General features: G+C 45.3%; 1 protein-coding gene across 1 annotated transcript in view; it reads left to right on the top strand.

The window, feature by feature from the left end:
* The first annotated feature begins 5,553 nt into the window (after positions 1-5,553).
* Positions 5,554-19,754, top strand: part of WWC1 (WW and C2 domain containing 1) — a 104,344-nt gene continuing 90,143 nt past the window's right edge. Inside the window, exon 1 of the mRNA XM_069970691.1 lies at positions 5,554-5,968. Within this exon, the coding sequence (XP_069826792.1) occupies positions 5,850-5,968 (119 nt within the window). The 5' untranslated portion in view covers positions 5,554-5,849. The remainder of the gene's footprint in view (positions 5,969-19,754) is intronic.

Raw genomic sequence — 19,754 nt, 5'->3', positions numbered from 1 at the left:
AGAAAAACATAGCCTTTTTTCCAGAGACAGCGCCACTCTCGTTTCCAGATTGGGAGCAGGTTTTGCAAACCACACCTGAACTGGAGACAAGAGTGTTGCTGTCTCTGGAGGAAAGTGGCCATGTTTTTTTTTTAAATGCTCAATAACCCCTTTAAACCCCAACTTAGTAGTGAACACCATCAGACTGCTTTCACTACTAAGCCAAAAATAAGTAAGAAAAAACACACCATAAAATCCAGAAGCCCATCATGCAACCTTTATAAATGGTTAAGTGCTGCGGAATCTGTTGGCACTATATAATAAAAATTATTATTATTTAAAGAAAAAAAAATCTTTGTTTATTTATAGTTGGGTCTTAATCCAAAGTAGTCCCTGGCCAATCTTCCTGTAAAAAAAAAAAAAAGAGGAAAAAGTAAATAAAAATGTAGATAAAACTAAATAAAAAAACATCCTTATCTGGCACCCTTTCTGTACTACTACTCTGTGGGACTACTGTAGGTGGCCAAGCGCTGTGCTGATGTATAATGACACTGTATGGGACTACTGTAGGTAGCCAAGCGCTGTACTGATGTATACTCATACTATGTGGGACTATTAGAGGTAGCCAAGCGCTGTTCTGATGTATACTAACACTGTATGGGACTACTGTAGGTAGCCAAGCGCTGTGCTGATGTATACTAACACTGTATGGGACTACTGTAGGTAGCCAAGCGCTATTCTGATGTATACTAACACTGTATGGGACTACTGTAGGTAGCCAAGCACTGTACTGATGTATACTCATACTATGTGGGGACTACTGGAGGTAGCCAAGCGCTGTTCTGATGTATACTAACACTGTATGGGACTACTGTAGGTAGCTAAGCGCTGTACTGATGTATACTAACACTGTATGGGACTACTGTAGGTAGCCAAGCGCTGTACTGATGTATACTAACACTGTATGGACTACTGTAGGTAGCCAAGCGCTGTTCTGATGTATACTCATACTATGTGGACTACTGGAGGTAGCCAAGCGCTGTTCTGATGTATACTAACACTGTATGGGACTACTGTAGGTAGCTAAGCGCTGTACTGATGTATACTAACACTGTATGGGACTACTGTAGGTAGCCAAGCGCTGTACTGATGTATATTAACACTGTATGGGACTACTGTAGGTAGCCAAGCGCTGTGCTGATGTATACTAACACTGTATGTGACTACTGTAGGTGGCCAAGCGCTGTGCTGATGTATACTAACACTGTATGGGACTACTGTAGGTAGCTAAGCGCTGTACTGATGTATACTAACACTGTATGGGACTACTGTAGGTAGCCAAGCGCTGTACTGATGTATACTAACACTGTATGGGACTACTGTAGGTAGCCAAGCGCTGTTCTGATGTATACTCATACTATGTGGGACTACTGGAGGTAGCCAAGCGCTGTTCTGATGTATACTAACACTGTATGGGACTACTGTAGGTAGCTAAGCGCTGTACTGATGTATACTAACACTGTATGGGACTACTGTAGGTAGCCAAGCGCTGTACTGATGTATATAACACTGTATGGGACTACTGTAGGTAGCCAAGCGCTGTGCTGATGTATACTAACACTGTATGGGACTACTGTAGGTGGCCAAGCGCTGTGCTGATGTATACTAACACTGTATGGGACTACTGTAGGTAGCCAAGCGCTATTCTGATGTATACTAACACTGTATGGGACTACTGTAGGTGGCCAAGCGCTGTGCTGATGTATACTAACACTGTATGGGACTACTGTAGGTAGCCAAGCGCTATTCTGATGTATACTAACACTGTATGGGACTACTGTAGGTAGCCAAGCGCTGTACTGATGTATACTAACACTGTATGGGACTACTGTAGGTAGCCAAGCACTGTACTGATGTATACTAACACTGTATGGGACTACTGTAGGTAGCCAAGCGCTGTTCTGATGTATACTTATACTATGTGGGACTATTGGAGGTAGCCAAGTGCTGTTCTGATGTATACTAACACTGTATGGGACTACTGTAGGTAGCTAAGCGCTGTACTGATGTATACTAACACTGTATGGGACTACTGTAGGTAGCCAAGCGCTGTGCTGATGTATACTAACACTGTATGGGACTACTGTAGGTGGCCAAGCGCTGTGCTGATGTATACTAATACTATGTGGGACCATTGGAGGTAGCCAAGCATTGTTCTGATGTATACTAATACTATGTGGGACTATTGGAGGTAGCCAAGCACTGTTCTGATGTATACTGACACTGTATGGGACTACTGTAGGTAACCAAGCGCTGTACTGATGTATACTAATACTATATGGGACCATTGGAGGTAGCCAAGCACTGTTCTGATGTATACTAATACTATGTGGGACCATTGGAGGTAGCCAAGCACTGTTCTGATGTATACTACCACTACTGCAGGTAGCTAAGCATTGTACTACCACTCATCCATCTAAATGGGGAACATACCTGTTTTATCAATTGTTGGAGGTGCCAGTGATTTTACCCCCACTGACCTGGTAGTTATCATCCGAATACCCCTTTAAAATATATACTGATGGCCAAGAAGAAAATTGTGTATCCTCAGAGCATGGACTATAAATAACAATACAGCCACAGACCCCTGTCCCTGCAGAACGTTACATAAACATACAGCCACAGACCCCTGTCCCTGCAGAACATTACATAAACATACATCCACAGACCCCTGTCCCTGCAGAACATTACATAAACATACATCCACAGACCCCTGTCCCTGCAGAACATTACATAAACATACAGCCACAGACCCCTGTCCCTGCAGAACATTACATAAACATACAGCCACAGACCCCTGTCCCTGCAGAACATTACATAAACATACAGCCACAGACCCCTGTCCCTGCAGAACATTACATAAACATACAGCCACAGAACCCTGTCCCTGCAGAACATTACATAAACATACAGCCACAGACCCCTGTCCCTGCAGAACATTACATAAACATACAGCCACAGACCCCTGTCCCTGCAGAACATTACATAAACATACAGCCACAGACCCCTGTCCCTGCAGAACATTGCATAAATATGCAGACCCCTCTCCCTGCAGAACATTGCATAAACATACAGACCCCTGTCCCTGCAGAACATTGCATAAACATACAGACCCCTGTCCCTGCAGAACATTGCATAAACATACAGCCACAGACCCCTGTCCCTGCAGAACATTACATAAACATACAGCCACAGACCCCTGTCCCTGCAGAACATTACATAAACATACAGCCACAGACCCCTGTCCCTGCAGAACATTGCATAAACATACAGCCACAGACCCCTGTCCCTGCAGAACACTGCATAAATATGCAGACCCCTCTCCCTGCAGAACATTGCATAAACATACAGACCCCTGTCCCTGCAGAACATTGCATAAACATACAGCCACAGACCCCTGTCCTTGCAGAACATTACATAAACATACAGCCACAGACCCCTGTCCCTGCAGAACATTGCATAAACATACAGACCCCTGTCCCTGCAGAACATTGCATAAACATACAGCCACAGACCCCTGTCCTTGCAGAACATTACATAAACATACAGCCACAGACCCCTGTCCCTGCAGAACATTGCATAAACATACAGCCACAGACCCCTGTACCTGCAGAACATTGCATAAATATGCAGACCCCTCTCCCTGCAGAACATTGCATAAACATACAGACCCCTGTCCCTGCAGAACATTGCATAAACATACAGCCACAGACCCCTGTCCCTGCAGAACATTACATAAACATACAGCCACAGACCCCTGTCCCTGCAGAACATTACATAAACATACAGCCACAGACCCCTGTCCCTGCAGAACATTGCATAAACATACAGCCACAGACCCCTGTCCCTGCAGAACACTGCATAAATATGCAGACCCCTCTCCCTGCAGAACATTGCATAAACATACAGACCCCTGTCCCTGCAGAACATTGCATAAACATACAGCCACAGACCCCTGTCCTTGCAGAACATTACATAAACATACAGCCACAGACCCCTGTCCCTGCAGAACATTGCATAAACATACAGACCCCTGTCCCTGCAGAACATTGCATAAACATACAGCCACAGACCCCTGTCCTTGCAGAACATTACATAAACATACAGCCACAGACCCCTGTCCCTGCAGAACATTGCATAAACATACAGCCACAGACCCCTGTCCCTGCAGAACATTGCATAAATATGCAGACCCCTCTCCCTGCAGAACATTGCATAAACATACAGACCCCTGTCCCTGCAGAACATTGCATAAACATACAGCCACAGACCCCTGTCTCTGCAGAACATTGCAGAACAGTTCCGCCAGAGTGTGGTTACCTCGTGTGGATCATATTCCACTGTACAGAACCCTTGGTCCCAAGCAGCCCAGGAACACACCATTACTCTGCACCAAACAAGTAGAGAGTGCCTCCTCTGTGCTGCTGGGGAAGCCCGGGAATACAGCTGACTGACGCTATCGCCGCCCACACAACGAGCTGGTCACAAAGGTCCTTTACCCACTTGGAAACAGCATCTCCCCTTCTATCTCCTGTGTACAGAGCAGCTGTCGCCGCTCCATAGCTGACAATAGGAGCCCAGTGACATGACACAGTGTGAGCCCCGGAGAGAGGAGGAGGAGGAGGGGGAGGAAGGGAGCTGCTCGCCATCTGTGCCGTGTGCCCCACTATTCCCGGCTTTACAGTAGGCGCGCTCTCAGTGCCCGTCTACTACCTGCATTACAGTAATCACCTGGATGACGTCAGGCCGGAGTTTCAGCAGCATCACACATCGGAAGCCACAGGACGAGCAGGGGCAGGAGCCGGCCGGGAGAGCCAGGACAACGCTGCGGCCGCGGGTTCGGATCCCCCCGGAGCTCTCACCTTGCAGCATCCAAACCTGACTGAGGGGACCGCAGCCCGTTCTTATTGCACCGGAATGGGAGGTCACTAACGATCTCCGGACACTTTGTAATGGCACTGACCGGGCAGCGGAGAGGCACCGGGGGGTGTTAGGAGGGGGCGCCGGGGGCCTTAATGCCCGGGCCGGGGCAGGCACACGGATCGCCAGTCAGCAATGGACAGCTCAGCTGAGCCCAGGAAGCCAGCGCGCCGCAGCTCCGCAAACTTGTTGATCTCCCATGTAAGTTGCGGAGTGTGAGTGTCCTGTGCCGCACACGGAGCCGCCGCCATCTGCCCCCTCCTAGCGGCCGGACCTTGTATCAGGAGCCCCGCTGCCCCCTCTGCCCCATCACAGGAGCCCCGCTGCCCCCTCTCACGGGACCCCCCCTGCCCCATCTCAGGGGAACCCCTGTGCCCCTGCCCCATCTCACAGGAGCCCCCTCCTAGCGGCCGGACCTTGTATCAGGAGCCCCGCTGCCCCCTCTCACGGGACCCCCTCTGCCCCATCTCAGGGGAACCCCCGTGCCCCTGCCCCATCTCACGGGACCCCCTCTGCCCCATCACAGGAGCCCCCTGCCCCATCTCACAGGAGCCCCCCTACCTCATCTCACAGGAGCCCCCTGCCCCATCTCAGGGGAACCCCCGTGCCCCTGCCTTATCACAGGAGCCCCCCCCCCTGCCCCATCTCACAGGAGCCCCCCTGCCCCATCTCACAGGATCTCCCCTGCCCCATCTCAGGGGAACCCCTCTGCCCCATCTCACAGGAGCCCCTCTGCCCATCTCAGGGGAACCCCCCCTGCCCTATCTCACAGGAGCCCCCCGCCTCATCTCACAGGAGCCCCCCCTACCCCATCTCACAGCACAGGAGCCCCCCGCCCCATCTCACAGGACATTGGATGAAGTTTATGGGGGACCTCTGCCTTACTGGAGATGTTAAGGAAGGAGTTACCTCTACCAGACGGCTGGGAAGAAGCCAGGGATGTGGATGGCAAAGTCTACTACATTGATCACACCAACAAGACCACCAGCTGGATAGACCCCAGGGACAGGTAAGATGCCTCCGTGCGTAGTGCCAGACTACAGTGCCATCCTACAGTGCCAGGTACCTGTGCCCCCATCACCTTATATCCTGCAGTGCCAGGCACCTGTATCCCGATCAGACTTCAGCTCTGCAGTGCCAGGCACCTGTGCCCCCATCACCTTACATCCTGCAGTGCCAGGCACCTGTACTCCGATCAGACTTCAGCTCTGCAGTGCCAGGCACCTGTGCCCTGATCACCCTATATCCTGCAGTGCCAGGCACCTGTCACCCCCTACTGCCGTGCAGTGCCAGATATTTGTTCCCCAGTCAACCCAAGAGCTCTGCTAGATCAGGCACCTGTGCCCCCCTAATAGCATCTGTGCCCCCCTCACCTTACATTCTGCAGTGCCAGGTACCTGTGCCCCGATAACCTTACTGCATTGCAGTGCCAGGCACCTGTACACCAATTGCTCTGCTGGGTCATGCACCTGTACCCCAATTACCCTACAGCTCTGCAGTGCCAGGCACCTGTGCCCTGATCAACCTATATCCTGCAGTGCCAGACACCTGTACTTCAACCACCCCACAGCTCTGCAGTGCCAGGCACCTGTACCCTGATCACCTTAAATGCTGTGGCGGCAGGCAGCTGTATCCCCACCACTCTACAGCTCTGCTGGGCCAGGCACCTGTGCCCCCTTCTCCCTATTTGCTGCAGTGCCAGGCACCTGTGCTCCGATCAGCCCACAGCTCTGCAGGGTCAGGTGCCTTGTTGCCTTGTCCTGGGTGTTCTGTACATTTCTGGAGCCTGGTGGGCATAGCTTGTGCCTATGCTTCTGCAGGGTCTTGTGCCTATAAGATTATGAAGGTGGTTTGTTTCAGTAGTGAGATGAGATTGGCATGGCTTGGGATATCACAGCTGTGCTCCATATGGTTTATATGACCCAGTATATAGCACAGCTGGCCTGCTGAACATGTGCATGCTGGGGATTGTAGTTCTCAGCAGTTGAGAGCCAGGAGACAATATAAAGGTGTTGTGTGTGTTCCAGTACATGTGACAAGAATTCACCTTTAAGGGACCACAGAGGATTCGCTTGTCAGTTGTGTATATTTATATTAATATATTAGAGCTGACCAGATAATGATACATTGTAAAGATCAAGTATATGGACGGAACCATCACAGATATACTGTATCCTAAGATATCCTATCTTTTTGTCTGGTGACTGGAGATGCCACCCATATGGTATGATAACCCTAACCGTGCCAGCAGGGAATGTTATATCACACCTTGTAGTGGCTTGTCACACCCGTCCCATGCACTGGAAATACTGCATAGGATTGATGGTGAATCATGCTGGAGTTCAGCAATATAGGCCATAAAGTTATGCTCACATGTCACCTCTCTATACTCATAAAGGATCTACATATAGAGTCCGGTCACATTCCATGTGGATTATTATTCCCTCCTCTATATGCTGGAATCCAGGACAATATTCACAAAGGAATACAGGTGAAGATTTCTAGGAGCTACAACATGCTTCTATGTATGAGACCTAACTAGTAGCTTCAACATGCCTCTATATATGAGACCTAACTAGTAGCTACAACATGCTTCTGTATATGAGACCTAACTAGTAGCTACAACATGCTTCTATGTATGAGACCTAACTAGTAGCTACAACATGCCTCTATATATGAGACCTAACTAGTAGCTACAACATGCATCTGTATATGAGACCTAACTAGTAGCTACAACATGCTTCTGTATATGAGACTTAACTAGTAGCTACAACATGCTTCTGTATATGAGACCTAACTAGTAGCTACAACATGCTTCTATATATGAGACCTAACTAGTAGCTACAACATACTTCTATATATGAGAGCTAACTAGTAGCTACAACATGCATCTGTATATGAGACCTAACTAGTAGCTACAACATGCTTCTGTATATGAGACCTAACTAGTAGCTACAACATGCTTCTATATATGAGACCTGACTAGTAGCTACAACATGCCTCTATATATGAGACCTAACTAGTAGCTACAACATGCATCTGTATATGAGGCCTGACTAGTAGCTACAACATGCTTCTGTATATGAGATCCAACTAGTAGCTACAACATGCTTCTATATATGAGACCTAACTAGTAGCTACAACATGCTTCTATATATGAGGCCTAACTAGTAGCTACAACATGCTTCTATGTATGAGGCCTGACTAGTAGCTACAGCATGCTTCTATATATGAGACCTAACTAGTAGCTACAACATGCTTCTATGTATGAGGCCTGACTAGTAGCTACAGCATGCTTCTATATATGAGACCTAACTAGTAGCTACAACATGCTTCTATGTATGAGGCCTGACTAGTAGCTACAACATGCTTCTGTATATGAGACCTAACTAGTAGCTACAACATGCTTCTATATATGAGGTCCGACTAGTAGCTACAACATGCTTCTGTATATGAGATCCATTTAGTAGCTACAACATGCTTCTATATATGAGACCTAACTAGTAGCTACAACATGCTTCTATATATGAGATCCAACTAGTAGCTACAACATGCTTCTGTATATGAGACCTAACTAGTAGCTACAACATGCTTCTATATATGAGGTCCGACTAGTAGCTACAACATGCTTCTGTATATGAGATCCATTTAGTAGCTACAACATGCTTCTATATATGAGACCTAACTAGTAGCTACAACATGCTTCTGTATATGAGACCTAACTAGTAGCTACAACATGCTTCTATATATGAGATCCAACTAGTAGCTACAACATGCTTCTGTATATGAGACCTAACTAGTTGCTACTACATGCTTCTGTATATGAGACCTAACTAGTAGCTACAGCATGCTTCTGCATACGGGGACCGACAGAACATAAATGTTTTACACAAGGTTAGACAATGGGACTATTAGTGGGGTTGCCATAAATATGCTATGACATGTCAGACGGCTCGCCATCTTATTGCTGGAACCACCTGTCAGTAAGGTTACAGTGAAGCGTGTAAACCAGGAAGTTTTGTAACAGACAATCCTTAACCTATACATAAAATCCATAAATGGAAAGTCTTAATAAAAAAGAAAAAAACAAAACAATTACATTATACTGTAATACAAGGCCCCAGATAAGAGATAAGATGTAGCATCCCATTCCTCACTGGAATCCCTAAGGCCCATCCTTTTACGTGCCCAGATGGGGGTCTGTCTCCTTCCATTGACTTCCTGGTAAGTTTGCAGCAGATTCACATGGAGGGAGGAAGGGGATAGCTTTTGTTACCTTGTATTATTTATTTCAGAATAGATCAGTATTTTACATCAATGTATCACAGCCATATGTAGGGGTGGAGACTAAACACGGGGGTTAAAGGGGTTATCCAGCGCTACAAAAACATTGACACTTTTCCCCCTACTCTTGTCTCCAGTTCAGGTGTGGTTTGCAATTAAAGGGGTTATCCAGCGCTACAAAAACATGGCCACTTTTCCCCTACTGGAGACAAGAGTAGGGGGAAAGTGGCCATGTTTTTTAGCGCTGGATAACCCCTTTAAGCTCCATTTACTTCAATGGAACTGAGTTTCAAAACCCCACCCAAACTGGAGACAAGAGAGGGGGAAAAGTGGCCATGTTTTGTAGCGCTGGATAACCCCTTTAAATATTAGAAATCTCCTTCTCATCTCTGAGAATCCTGCTGCAAAATAGTACGCAATTCTGCAATGTGTGAATAAGGCATAAGGGAGAAAATCTGAATGTAAAACAGTTTTGGTATCCTTACTACTTGCGTAGTATGTCATTAGTTTGGGTATCCCCATATAATTCTCTACCTGAAGGATGACTTGCGGGACTACGGAGGTATAGAAATATGGAGCCACTACTATTATATGTCTGCACATCTTTCCAAAGAGCCATTACTGTAAATACACCCTTCCCCATCAACAACTTTAGCATGAAGTGGAATGGGTGGAGTGAAAGTGTTGAGCATTACAAAGAGCCGCATCAGTTTTTTATATGACCGATGTGCTTATTAATACAGCATTAACTCGTCTTCAAAGGTGAGAAAGTCAGAATGTAGCACTTTATGAGTATACTACCTGTGCTGACTGTAAACTGAGACGATGGGGCTATCCTGTGCCTTTCCATAGAGTCATCAGTTTATTTTTATGTGCGAAAAGTCTGTGTAGCGGGAACCTAAAGGGATGTTGTTATATCGCACAATGAAAGCCTATCACTAGGATATGGGGTGGCAGTATGGCCCCTTCCAGTTTTACCAGGCATGGCTCTACTTCATGTTCTGTGTCTACTACTGCAGCTCAACTTTACTCCATAAGCTCAGACAAACCAATTTTTGCATGTAAGCATTGTAACTACCTAATGAATAATATATAGAAAGTCATTGATAGTTTAGGTGAGCAGCAGGTCATCTTCGTGTGGCTTTTATTACATGCCATGCCTATAGGATTGTTCTTTTACCCAGTCATTCGGTCTGTTCTTAATAGGGTTATCCATGATTAGAGAAACATAGCTGCTTTCTTCCAAAGACAGCACCACCCCTGTCTTTGGGTTGAACGTGTTATGGCAACTGGGCTTTATTAGTTGTGAAATACCTAAATTGGCCATATATTTCCTATAGCCATAGATAGCTATGTGTCCTGGGGGGCTGTACAGAGAAAGTGCAGAAAGCCATTAGCCCCATTGTTCGTTTCCTCACCAGTGGTCTCAGTGGTTTAGCTATAATGTATGTCTCTTTTTGAGGTGGATAAACCTGTAAAATACAAATTTCCTGTGTAAAGCAAGAAATACCAAGTTCATCTCAGGTAGTCATAAAGCAGGGTTGTGTACCTGCAATGTTACTGTCCTCTCATGGGCCTGCCAACAGAGCTTATCAGTATTCATGTGCCAGGATCTTGGTTCAGGCTGTCTGGCATGTGCCAGGAACTATAGTGACTAAACAGGGTTCATAAGCCTGCTCCTCACAGTCACACCATGCACCTGGTTGGATCTGGTTACATATGGTTACATACCACATGGCTAAGTAACCCAGCAGCGAGTGTTCTACTCACCTGCAAAACAAATAATGCACTACATACTTTTATAGCGCAGCCCATGTGCAATATTCACACAGCTGATGAATAGGAAAATACCTGCCTGTTGCATTCCTAATGGTGAAGAGGATAGGGAGGAGGGACAGAGAGGTTGTGCCAGCCTAATACACAGACACTCTAGGCCACACCAATTTGACACAGGGCTGCAAGTTTTAGGGTATAAACCCACACACCGTATACACAGCGTATTTACTGCTGCGATACGCAGCAAATACGCAGCAGATTAGATCTAAATAACTGAACACAGCATCAAATCTGCACCATCAAATCTGCTGCGTATTTGTTGCGTATCTGCTGCGTATATGGTGTGTGGGTTTGTACCCTAAAAGTTGTTTTTTAGGACAATAACTACATCACCTGCCAAATAGACCCCAGGACAGATCTTGGATTAAAAGCAGCTATCTGAAGGTACAAGCAGTTTGGGGGGGTCAGATTGTGGGTACAGAGTCGCTTTAAAGTTTACGGTACTCCATTCTCAAAGTGGATTTTCATTCCACTATGAAAATTGAGTCCTATCATTGTAAAACCTAACATATAGTGCTGCTGTTATAGTAAAAAAACAATAAAGAAGCCATTCTTACCTGTTCATGCCCTTGTGATGCCCTCCGGCGCTGTCTCCAGGTTGCCCACTTACTGACAGTCCGCTCAGCCAATCCCTGGCAGCGGTGAGACAGCGCAGTTATTGACAACATTTTTTTTAACCATGTTTTTGTATACAGCCTTACAGTATACAAATTTGTTTATAGGGAGAAGACTGGGTTGACCTCACATTTTTCATGTACATTTAAAATTTACAAGAAACCAATACCAAAAAAAACAAACAAACATAAACAAACATTATGCACTTGTTTACTTTTTTTTAAGGAATGAATTAAGCTTATACTCTGGACATTTCATATCTTACCGTATAAAGGATTTCTTTTTGAGGGGAGAGACCACCAAAAAATCCAGAATATAAGCTTAAAGTGACACTGTCACCCCCGTTTTGCATTCTAACTTCTCTTCACAGGTGTAATGGGTAAATGTAGCACTTTTCACACCTTATGGTGTGTTTAGACGGAACAATTATCATTTGAATTTTCGCAATTACGATCGCATTTGAGCAGTAATCTTCTCGTGTAAACATAGCGAACAATCAAGCGATGAGCGAGAAAACGTTCATTTTGATGTTTCAACATGTTCTCAAATTGTTGTTGGTCGTTATATGGAAATATCACTTTAATGGGGTAGTGCGGTGTTTAAAAATTATTCACTAAATAACACACATTACAAAGTTATACAACTTGAGGCTGGGTTCACACTACGTATATTTCAGTCAGTAAATGTATTTTTCAGTCAGTATTGCAACCAAAACCAGGAGTGGATTAAAAACACAGAAAGGATCTGTTCACACAATGTTGAAATTGAGTGGATGGCCGCCATTTAATGGCAAATATTTGCCATTATTTCAATATAACAGCCGTTGTTTTGAAATAACAGTAGTTATTTACTGTTATATGGCGGCCATCCACTCAATTTCAACATTGTGTGAACAGATCCTTTCTGTGTTTTTAATCCACTCCTGGTTTTGGTTGCAATACTGACTGAAATATACGTAGTGTGAACCCAGCCTTATGTTGTATAACTTTGTAATGTGTGTTATTAGTGAATAATTTTTAAACGCCGTACTACCCCTTTAAAGCAATTCTGTACCCACAATCTGTCCCCCCCCCCTAAACCCGGTAGCGGATTATAATAGGTCAGTTTCGGGTGGTAGCCCGGGGCCCATGGCCACCCAAAAAGTGTTTTACTTTCATTGGTGTATTGTCTCCTGGCTACACTTCTGCCATGCTTTTTCACCACTTCTTTGCACAAATCAGGGCATCATGACATTATCTATCCTCTACTATGAACACCACGCAAGTGCTGCCATAGTTACAGTGGGGTGGGGGCCTATGGTAAAAGCTATCCGCCCCTGCCCAAACTGCTTTTACCTTCGGATTTTAATCCAAGATCTGTCCTGGGGTCTGTTCAGCAGGTGATGCAGTTATTGTCCTAAAAAACAACTTTTAAACTTGCAGTCCTGTGCCCAACGGCCGTGGCTTGGAGTATCTGTGCCCTAACTTTGCACCACCCCTCCGTCCCTCCTCCCACCCTCTTCATAATTAGAAATGCCCCTAGAACATTTTCTCCTGTCTAAACACTTCACAGGTACCCTAACGATCCAGCCCATGTGCCGTGCTGACACAGGTGATGAATAGTAGAAAATCTGCCTGGAGCATTCCTAATGATGAGGAGGGACAGAGAGGGTGTGCCAGCCTAATACATACACGATTTAGACCACAGCCGTTGGGCATGGGGCTGCCAGTTTAAAAGTTGTTTTTAGGACAATAACTGAATCACCTGCAGAACAGACCCCAGGACAGATCTTGGATTAAAAGCAGGGCTGTGGAGTCCGAGTAGTGGAGTCGGAGCTAGTTTTGGCTGGAGTCTGAGTTGGAGTCGGAAAAAATGTACCGACTCCAACTCCAGCTTTATAAAAAAATCTTACAACATTTTAAAATTGAGTTTTGATATGAATTTTATAAGTTTTGCTCCTCAATATATATTATGAGCAACATTCTAATAGAACACTGTCCCTATTAGATGAGAGTGTTAGGGGAAAAGTTGTCTATTTGGCAGTTTGTTTCTAAACTGGAAGAGTCCATTGTGTTGGGGGAGATCTGTGCTGTTCTCTTCCTGGATGCTGGATGACTGTATATGAGCAGCAGTGTAATATAGGGGAGAAGGAGAAGACATAAGTAGTGTAGCAGTAACCTCTGTCCTCAATGTGGTGTTTTTCTTCAGTGTTCTTCTATGGCTGCAGCTGTGTGTGTGTGTGTGCGTGTGCTTTGGCTGCAGCAGGCTGTGTGTGTATATGCTATGGCTGCAGCAGGCTGTGTGTGTGTAGGACTCTGCGTGCTATGGCTGCAGCAGGCTGTGTGTGCGTGTGCTATGGCTGCAGCAGGCTGTGTGTGTGCTTTGGCTGCAGCAGGCTGTGTGTGTGCTATGGCTGCAGCAGGCTGTGCGTGTATATGCTATGGCTGCAGCAGGCTGTGTGTGTATATGCTATGGCTGCAGCAGGCTGTGTGTGTGTGTAGGACTCTGTGTGCTATGGCTGCAGCAGGCTGTGTGTGCGTGTGCTATGGCTGCAGCAGGCTGTGTGTGTGCTATGGCTGCAGCAGGCTGTGTGTGTGCTATGGCTGCAGCAGGCTGTGTGTGTGCTATGGCTGCAGCAGGCTGTGTGTGTGCTATGGCTGCAGCAGGCTGTGTGTGTGCTATGGCTGCAGCAGGCTGTGTGTGTGCTATGGCTGCAGCTGGCTGTGTGTGTATATGCTATGGCTGCAGCAGGCTGTGTGTATATGCTATGGCTGCAGCAGCCTGTGTGTGTGCGCTATGGCGTTCTCCCAAACCCACAGTGACCCCTCTATATCACTATGTGTGACCCCCCTATATCACTATGGCTGACATCTATATCACTGGGATCTGGCATTGTTAGCAGCGTTTCTGTGTGTATGGTGAATATTTAGTTAGAAACATAGAAGACTGTCAGCAGGAAAAGATCACCTGCTCCATCTAGTCTAGTTGTGAGTAGTTCAGGACATGGAGGCTGGAGACTGGCTGCATCCACTGCACACACAGGAGAAGCTGCTTTATATCTTTCCTTATTCCCCCAGAAGTCGCCCCAGGATCATGTAGGACATTAGGGAGAAGCTGCTGAGCCAGTGTGATAAATAACTCCCCTGGTATATGACTGGCCATTTATGAAGGAGCAGGAGCCAGAGTCGGTCCCGATAAAATTCAGGAGTCTGAGTTGAAGTCAGAGCTGCCACTTACCGACTCCACAGCCCTGATTAAAAGCAGCTATCTCATGGTACAAGTGGTTTAGGGGGGGGGGGGGGGGTTCAGGTTGTTGGTACAGAGCCACTTTAAAGGGTACCTGTCACAGTAGTAGCTGACTACATTTGAGCTATGAAATTCACTGGGGCCCTTCACTGTATGTGCACCTGTATGTCGGCAGTCCACTTTGACAGGATGCCAGTGTATATACACAGTATATCAGCATATTGCCAAAGTGGCAGTAAGATGATGCAGGGAAACAATCAGCTTGTTATCCCCTATCCTATGGAGATGGGAATATACTTTCAGGCTGGGTTCACACTACGTATATTTCAGTCAGTATTGTGGTCCTCATATTGCAACCAAGGTTACATTAGATTGTATTATTTGTTGGTTGTATAGTTCTACATAGGTCTAAAAATAATACTACAGTAATTACGGCTTGAGGCTGAGTTCACACTACGTATATTTCAGTCAGTATTGTGGTCCTCATATTGCAACCAAAACCAGGAGTGGATTGAAAACAAAGAAAGGATCTGTGCACACAATGTTGAAATTAAGTGGATGGCCGCCATTTAATGGCAAATATTTGCTGTTATTTAAAACAACGGCTGTTATATTGAAATAATGGCAGTTATTTACCGTTGTATGGCGTCCATCCACTCAATTTCAACATTGTGTGGACAGATCCTTTCTGTGTTTTCAATCCACTCCTGGTTTTGGTTGCAATATGAGGACCACAATACTGACTGAAATATATGTAGTGTGAACCCAGCCTTAAGCCGTAATTACTGTAGTATTATTTTTAGACCTATGTAGAACTATACAACCAACAAATAATACAATCTAATGTAACCTTTTATTAATTGTGAATGTCCCTATTATAGTATACAATATGGCATCTCATATAATATACTACCTTTCCTTTTGGACTCTGTTTGCCTCCATATGAAGATAGAAGTTTAGAACGGAACGGCCAGTCTCTGCAAAGATCATACCATCCGGATGATCTTTCGGCCTCAGTGCTCTGATGCGGGCGCATCAGAACTTCCCATAGCACACAATGAAGCAAGCGGCCGGAGCCGCTCGCTTCATTATGTGAACTGACATGGATTTCTACGGCCTCAACTCACTGAATTGCGGACGCAGAAAACTGACATGTCGGTTCTTTTCAGCGCCGCATGGGATCCTGGCCGGAGCATATAGCATGTGTGTACGCTCCGGCCGGGATCCCATAGAAGAACAGGCTGTGTTCCACACCGTACAAAGTACGGCCGTGTGAACGTAGCCTTATAGTAAAAATAGGTGTATGATGAGACCTATAAACCATCAATGTTCAATATGCCTATTTCTCTCTAGCACCAAGGTTGCTCCATGCAATGAACTACGGCAGTGGAGCCTGAGTATTTCTCTTTATTTCTTGGTGGCACGCTGCCCGAGGAATGTGCAGGGCTGATAAATGGTTAACCAGCCTGTTTTCTTTTTTTATGGTCTGGATGAATGATTAGTCGGCTCTGCGGAAGGATTTGTGCATTCTTGGCATAGTCTGCCCTGGTATGTGTACTTGTTGACCACAGGTTCAGTCTGCTGGGGGTATGAAATAAAATTCAGCGCTTTACCCACGGCAATATGGCTGAAGTGAGGCACAAGTAATAAGTCATGTCAGCTTTTTCTTCCACCCGATGCTGATATACAGGAAACAGCAATTTACTTTCTACAAAATATCTTCTTCTTTCTAAAAATATCAGTGCTTGATAACAATCAGACGCGTCCTGTCAGCCCTATTCATGCCTGTTCATCCCTCCATGAGGCCGACACTTCTTTTCCAAGCATTGGAATCCCATTTCTTCATTAGTTTTAAAAAGCAAAAGCTACAATTCTCCAGGCACTCGGATAATCATGGACCACTTTTGGCGTATATGTCAGCTGACTGTTTACCAATGGCTAATGGGTGGTTTCACACATGCCATTCAAAAAAATTCTCTTTCCAGTTTGCAGAACTATAGCATGCTGTGGCATTTTTTCACCGATTAGTTGACATTTTTTTCCCCATTTATCTCCAAAGGTAATAAATACTTAAAAATAGTTTGTGGGAGGCATAAAGCCTACGTGTGAAGAGCTATTATTATAACTATTCATAATTCTTTGCTGTCAGCAGGTCCCTATGGACATACACATACTTTCCAGTGCAGTATCTGCCTTTCACAGGTGTCGTGATACCGACTTAACACATCTTTCTCAATGTGATTTTTCAGGACTAAAAATCCTGTTGATTTTTCAAAAACATGGAGGCCTGATAGCAGGAAGAAATTCTATAATGCTCCTCTGTTTCCCAAATATATGCTTCACGCTAAAGAGATTGGCTGGTCATGACTAGAGTCAAAGCACACAGAATGCTGCATGGTGATTTGTGTCATGCATTGTCCTGCAAGATTGCACAATCATACAATCGGCACAATGCAGTTTTACAAGAGCACAATTGCAAATCAATTTTACATATGATTTAGGGAAAGAGGCAGAAAATGGCAATAACATGCAGTGAATAAAACCCATATGGCTCAAAAAATTGCATGCAATTTGCAATGATTTTTTTTTTATTAATTAGTTCATGTGTCCATAGATGATATAGAACTGGATTCTAGTGTGCATGTGCTTGTGCAACTATTGGCTGCACTATTTTGCCATGGTGCACTGTGGTGTTCAATATTACATAACGGGGCTCATCAGTTTCTTTAGTTACAAATCAAGGAGGAAGAGTATAAAACATTCTGTACAGACCTAATAGAACAGAATTTGCATACCTTGTATTGTGGCTGGAAGGCTTGTACATGTTAAGGAAGCAAAGAGCATAGCTTTGTAACCAGAACAGACAATGAAACCATTTTATAACAGAACAGAGCAAGGGGTATTCTGCTCAAACATAACCTTTTAAATTGTTGCTGCACGTGGTGAGACTAATCATTCCTTCCATACTTGTTATTATTTATTCAGTCTTCTTCCCCTAGCCTAGTTTTGTGCTGCTGTTTTTTGCTGTGATTTTTGTGTCTTCAGCAGAAAACAGCAGCTCAGAACCAAGGGAAGGAGACTGAATACATAATAGTATGGAATCAATTGTTAGTCTCACCATGGGCAGCAACATATGAAAAGTTACGTCTGAGTCGAATACCACTTAAGGCTATGTTCACACTGCGTATGAATCCGTCCGTAGTGCGAACCGCAATATATGCACGTAGTTTTGAGGTTGATGAGTTTTGTTTGAGAGTTTACGATGTACGCCCGCACAGTGCACACTACGTATGAGCTTACGGCCGGATCGTAAACGGCGCCATGAAAAATGAACACGACCATTGTTTGAGGACGGAAATGTTCCAAGTTTCCATGCGGTCCCGTACAAAAGTACTTATTTCACCCAAATTGAACTTGATTTTTTGATCCAAAAGGTTCTGTGTGGTTTACGGGGCTGGGCGAAGATTTCCAAGTAAATGACCTGCCTCCGATCGCTTTGAAACAAGCTAGGGAAGCATAACTGTACTGCGGGCGATGTTCGCGGTTTCGTACGCATCCGGCCGCATGTCTATTTTCCCACGCCCGTAGTTTCAGCGCACATGTACGGCGGCGTACGAAATGAGGCCGGACTCATACGCAGTGTGAATATAGCCTAAAAGTGTACCTGTCAGCACAGTCCTGCTGGATCAGTAGCACATTCCTATATTGATCTGGAAGTTTGGGTCTTCATTAGAGATGAGCGAACCGGGTTCGCGTTCAAGTCGTTCTGAACCCGAACTTTCGGCATTTGATTAGCGGTGGCTGCTGAACTTGGATAAAGCTCTAAGGTTGTCTGGAAAACATGAATACAGCCAATGACTATATCCATGTTTCCACATAGCATTAGGGCTTTATCCAACTTCAGCAGCCACCGCTAATCAGATGCCGAACGTTCGGGCTCGGATCGACTCGAGCATGCTCCAGGTTCGCTCATCTCTAGTCTTCATGCATATAAACACAAAATGAGACTGCATGACCCTCATTGGATCAGAATGGGGGGGGGGGGGGGGGGGAGTTGCACGCATTAATGCTTCTGCTGACGCCCAGCTTAGTGATTGGCTGAGCGTGGGACATCAGAGGGAGGCAGCAAAATGGGAACATAGCCAGGACTAGACTGCAGGATTAGACTACACTGGTCTTTGTTTGTTGTCTATGCCCATAGTGACACATAGCTTTATAAATGATGATGATGTTATTTATGTAGCACCAAAAAATCCCACAGCTCTTTCCATGCTTTTGCTGCTTTAGATTGGGGGTGCAGGAACCAACACCTATAAAAAAGTATCTTCATTAACACTTATGGTCAGCAGAGTTATCAGTGTTCTTGCTCTGATGACACAGAGAGCCTAGTTTAGCTCTCCAAACATTGTACAACTCTTTAATGAATTGGTTGCTTGTAAGTACATTACTGCTAGGCATAAGGGTATGTTCACACTGAGTAAAACATGTCAAAGAAGTGACATGTCACTTCAAGCGCGTGCTCTCCCATAGAGACGCAGTGTCACACTAAGGCAGGCGGGATTCCGCGGCGGAGAGTTCAACTGCGAAATTCCGCCTGTTTTACTCAGTGTGAACATACCCTCAGAGTGGCTGTCTAAAAGGGCTAAATGATCAGTTCTCCCTAAGTATATGAAGCTGTACACTTGACACATTTGTAAGGGGAAATGGTAGATCCCTAGAGTGTGCACTAGTACTTCTGTCCAGCTCTGTTCATATTTGCATTGAAGATCAAGTTACAAATTCTATCAGATCTAAAGTTTGAATATTGCTGCATACGGAAACACAATGGACCCATT

This window comes from Dendropsophus ebraccatus, chromosome 1 (assembly GCF_027789765.1).
Source record: "Dendropsophus ebraccatus isolate aDenEbr1 chromosome 1, aDenEbr1.pat, whole genome shotgun sequence".
NCBI lineage: Eukaryota > Metazoa > Chordata > Amphibia > Anura > Hylidae > Dendropsophus > Dendropsophus ebraccatus.
Note: the sequence above shows the minus strand (reverse complement) of the source record. Positions and strands in the feature narration are given on the sequence as shown.